Here is a 5000-nt window from a genome sequence, read left to right as displayed (position 1 = left end):
CCCAGACACTCCTAACCCCTTACCCAGACACTCCTTACCCCTTACCCAGACACCCCTAACCCCTTACCCAGACACCTCTTACCCAGACACTCCTTACCCCTTACCCAGACACCCCTAACTCCTTACCCAGACACCTCTAACCCCTTACCCAGACACCCAGACTACACCACGGCATAGCGTGAGTGTAAGTCCTCTCAGCTCAGGATGGATCCACAGGACCACTGATCTGCTGCCATGAGGGATGCGGTGTGTGGAGAGGAGGGTAGAGAGACCTCCACGGAGAGGGAAGTGGTATGTGTTAGGGATCCCAGGTGAGACAGAGAACAGAGTTTACCTCCTCTTCTCACTACGTCCCTTTGTGACCCTACAGGCAACAGCTGCCAGCTCCCTCTATCTCTCTGTCTCTCTCACTCTCTCTCTTGTTCTCTTCCTCCCTCTCTCTTCCATCCCCTATTGTGTGAGCTCGTAGTAAAGTGCCCTGATGAGGGTCACCCTCCACCCACACATCCTCCAGCCGCTCTTCCCTCCCCGCAGCCCTGCGCTGGCCTCTGTCACCCTGGAACCATGGGGGTAAGGGCTGTGGCAGGCAGCTGTGTGTGTGGGTGTGTGTGTGTGAGAGAGAGAGAGAGAGAGAGAGAGAGAGAGAGAGAGAGTGTGTGAATGTCAATGTGCCAGGAACTGCATAGTGCTGTGCCTGTGGTGCGTGCATGCCTTCGTGTGCGTGTGTGTGTGTGCGCGAGCGTGTCCATGACTGCATGTTCACCACCGAAGCAAGAGACAGCATCTAATACTTTGTGACAGCCAATCAATGAACAGGGTTTCATCTAATGAACAGGGTTTCATCTGTGCATTTTGAGACAGTGGGGATGAGTGGACCAATCAGATTGTAGCGCTGACATCCTGCTCATCGTAAATGAAAAGGGTGGCAGCAACCCTGTCAATGCAGCATCTGGATTTTAATTGGTCAATTACCTCGGCTCGTCTAAACCAGTACAGGTCATAGAAGGGTTTCCCAAGGGCCGATACGCTCAGACACTGTTCTGTGCAAGCAGACATGCTCTGCCAGTAACCTGCTATGTTAGGACTGAAACACAATGCCCTGTTTGTTACTTTATCTGTTAAAGTCTTGATTTGACTTGACTAACACACACACACCAAAAAAAACGTAATATATGAATAGATTTAAAAGGTTAAATGTTGTCAATAATATGACCTTTGTAGCACTTGAGTGTGATAACCTTAACTGTGTTGTGACACTCCGTTTGAGTACATGATCCTGGCCACAATCATTGCCAACTGCATCGTGCTGGCTCTGGAACAACACCTCCCTGGAGAAGACAAGACACCCATGTCCAAGAGGCTGGTAAGGGACTCGCGCTTCCCTTGTGTTCAACCCTGATTCCCACAACCACACCCTGCTCTTCCCTTGTGTTCAACCCTGCTTCCCACAACCACACCCTGCTCTTCCCTTGTGTTCAACCCTGCTTCCCACAACCACACCCTGCTCTTCCCTTGTGTTCAACCCTGCTTCCCACAACCACACCCTGCTCTTCCCTTGTGTTCAACCCTGCTTCCCACAACCACACCCTGCTCTTCCCCTGTGTTCAACCCTGCTTCCCACAACCACACCCTGCTCTTCCCTTGTGTTCAACCCTGATTCCCACAACCACACCCTGCTCTTCCCTTGTGTTCAACCCTGCTTCCCACAACCACACCCTGCTCTTCCCCTGTGTTCAACCCTGCTTCCCACAACCACACCCTGCTCTTCCCTTGTGTTCAACCCTGCTTCCCACAACCACACCCTGCTCTTCCCTTGTGTTCAACCCTGCTTCCCACAACCACACCCTGCTCTTCCCCTGTGTTCAACCCTGCTTCCCACAACCACACCCTGCTCTTCCCTTGTGTTCAACCCTGCTTCCCACAACCACACCCTGCTCTTCCCTTGTGTTCAACCCTGCTTCCCAGAACCATATAGCTGTGGGTCTACAACAGTGGTCTTCAACCCTGGTCCTCAGGGCCCACTGTCCTGTACGTTTTTAGATGTTTCCCTGCTCCAACACACCTGATTCAAATGAACGAGTCGCTATCAGGCTTCTGCAGAACTTGCGAACTATTCATTCATTTGAGTCGTTTGAATGGTGCAAAGCGTTTACCTTCTAACACAGAGAGACTTGACCCAGAGAGACCAGAGAAGCCTCTCAGTTCCACCGTCATCAGGGATAGGATCCCTACTGGGAGAGAACCACCATTAACCTTTAGGTGTCTCCTCGAAAGGCTCCACAACAGGGTGCAACAGCATGGACTGAGCCTTGTTGATATTCAGGGTTAGGGTCAGGGTGAGCATGGTATAGAACACTGTGTACCATCTTAGAGAAGGTTGGTGTGATGGCTGGTGTTGTCGTCGACAGAGACGACCGTCATCGTCATGGTGATCATTGTGACCTCGTCGTCATCTCCTCTTGACCATGTTTTCCGTGTTTCCCCGCGTTTTTGATTGGTCTGTTGTTTGATTGACAGGAAAAAACGGAACCCTACTTCATCGGGATGTTCTGCTTGGAGGCGGGAATTAAGGTTGTGGCTCTGGGGTTCGTGTTCCACAAAGGCTCCTACCTGAGGAACGGCTGGAACGTCATGGACTTCATCGTGGTCCTCAGCGGGTGAGCAGAACGCGTCCAGGCCGCGGGAACACGCGTGTGACGTGTTTGCGTGTGCGTGTTGATGTGTGCGTGCATGTGCACATCCTCTGCTTCAGCCTGCCTGTAACCGGTACAACAGCCCCTGTTTTCTTTTCATGACCTTCACCTAGCGTGAGCTACAGTACTGACTGAGCAACTGCTGTCTACCTAAGGTCTGAATAATGTGCATTTGACTGGATCAGATGTTTATTGGGTGTTCATTTCCTGCGAGGAGACTTGAGGAGGAGAGTCAGATATCGAGGAGATATCGGTCCCCAGTTGAGATTCCAAAGACGCTGCAATTTGTGTAGCAGTTTCACCCAGCTCAGAAGTGGCAGTGTCATACACAGGAATCACAGTTGCAGGAAAGGGAGTTTGTTTCAATGTGCTTCAGCTTCTGGGGTGGCATACAGTAGCTAACCTTCTGCAAGACTGTGCCAGCCTCTTAAGGTGAAGCCTTAGACAGGAAGCTGATAGTGACGAACGATGGCTAGGCGGCTGGTTCCTATATGTCACATGCTCCCTGACTTCCTGTTTAGGAGCTGATATCTAAAAGGTTTTCAGGACAGCTTTCAGAGATGATTTTTTATTTAATATGATGGGACATAAGATGGTTGAAGGAAAAGCACTAGACTGGTTTAACACCCACATACATACCACACACAAACGAACACACACACGCAAACACTCACAAATGAAATATTAATCAATCTGTGGTGCACAAGTACAAAGGGTGGAAGCTAGGGTTCTTTAAGAATTTTACATGATTCTGTGCAATGTATTATTGATGAGCAGAGCTCTGAATGAGGTTCTGCTGAAAGGAGGCGTGTGTGTATTGTGTGTGTGTGTGTACTGTGTGTACTGTGTGTGTACTAATATAAAGAGGAAGAAAGGCTGGCTATGGGGAATTGGAGTGTTAAAGAGAGGTTAAGGAAAGTTGATTTGAAGGGAGTATAGTAAAGTAGGAGTGGTCAAAAAGAGAAGCTGTGTGTGTGAGTGTGCGTGTGTGTGTGCATCTCTGAGGGCTGAGGTTGGGGGCTGTTTGTCTTCAGTTGTTTATCCCTTCAGAGAGACACTACTAGCCTGTTGCTAAATTATGTAATTATAAGTTAAGTACAGTATTAGCTAAGTGCAGTATCGTAGCATTATTAGCCCAGACGTGATGACTAAATCGAGGGTGGTAACAAAAATGCCTCAGACGCCAGATAGATCTATAGTATAGATACCCTCTCTGTGACTCACCTCAAGTCCTAAAGTAGAGTCATTAAAACCTGTGCAGAGCAAATTAGAGCGAGGAAAAAGCTAATCGATGTTTTAATCCCCCTGGTGTTCTCTGTAGAGCCCGTCTACCTCTTGTGAGCTTGTGTGTGGCTTAACAGCCTGTCTAGGCTAACCTTTCACTCCACTGATTAATACTTATTAATCACACCTTGCTCTACATGGTTCTGGGGAAACTGTCACACCTGCTTTGGCCATTAGGGGCAGCTTTTTTACGTAAAAATAAGTCAACAGCTACTATTAAAGGTACATAGGCATGATTCTTTTCAGTAAAAGTAAATAAATAATCCCCTATATATTTTTGTCCGCACGTTCCACAAACATGTTGTGTAGCTAATAAGGCCCTCTGAGAGTTGTTTAGCAACACAGACAGAGTGCCACTGGAAAGTCAATTTCCAGTTTTGGAGTGGCCCTCTACTTTCCAGCCAATCATGTTCCAGCAAACCTGTTTCGTGTCAATCACCTTTGGCAAGGCAGGTCTTCCTAAAGGAACGGATATATTGAATCCTGATATACTTCTCAGCAGCCGTGTGTTTTTCCCTGATCATCATGGAGGTAGTCAGAGACTTGAGAGAATGGGGAGAGGATTCAATGTTCCCTGGATGTAATTAGGCTTTATTCATTCATTCATTCAATAATGAAGTAGGCCTTTAGATGCTGATAGTCCTTTCTGCTATCCCTCACTACAGAAAGTAATTTAATACTCTCTCTTTTGTTCTCTCTCTTTCTTTAACCTGCTTTCTCTCTCTCCCTCTAGTCATCTCCTTTGTCCTCTCTCTCGTCTGCTCTCTCTCTCTCTCTCTCTCTCTCTCTCTCTCTCTCTCTCTCTCTCTCTCTCTCTCTCTCTCTCTCTCTCTCTCTCTCTCTCTCTCTCCTCATCTCCTTTGTCCTGTCTGTTGCTCTCCTTCCCTCTCTCTCTCTTACACAAGCCACAAAGATTGCAGCGAGGGCAGGGGCAGGCGGTCGTATTAAAGGATGAGTGAGGATGATGAGATGTGGAGGTAATATTGGATGAGTCATCTTCATCCATTAGTGTTTAATGAACAG

General features: G+C 48.1%; 1 protein-coding gene across 1 annotated transcript in view; it reads left to right on the top strand.

Moving 5' to 3' along the window:
• The window catches only part of LOC136935761 (voltage-dependent R-type calcium channel subunit alpha-1E), a 72393-nt gene that overhangs the window by 24762 nt on the left and 42631 nt on the right, over positions 1-5000 (top strand). The window contains 3 exon segments of the mRNA XM_067229428.1: positions 1258-1363; positions 2518-2657; positions 2753-2766. Coding sequence (XP_067085529.1) covers positions 1258-1363; positions 2518-2657; positions 2753-2766 — 260 coding nt within the window.

Source organism: Osmerus mordax, chromosome 26, assembly GCF_038355195.1.
Source record: "Osmerus mordax isolate fOsmMor3 chromosome 26, fOsmMor3.pri, whole genome shotgun sequence".
Lineage (NCBI taxonomy): Eukaryota > Metazoa > Chordata > Actinopteri > Osmeriformes > Osmeridae > Osmerus > Osmerus mordax.
The sequence above is the reverse complement of the archived record's forward strand: the minus strand, read 5'-3'. Positions and strand labels throughout refer to the sequence as shown.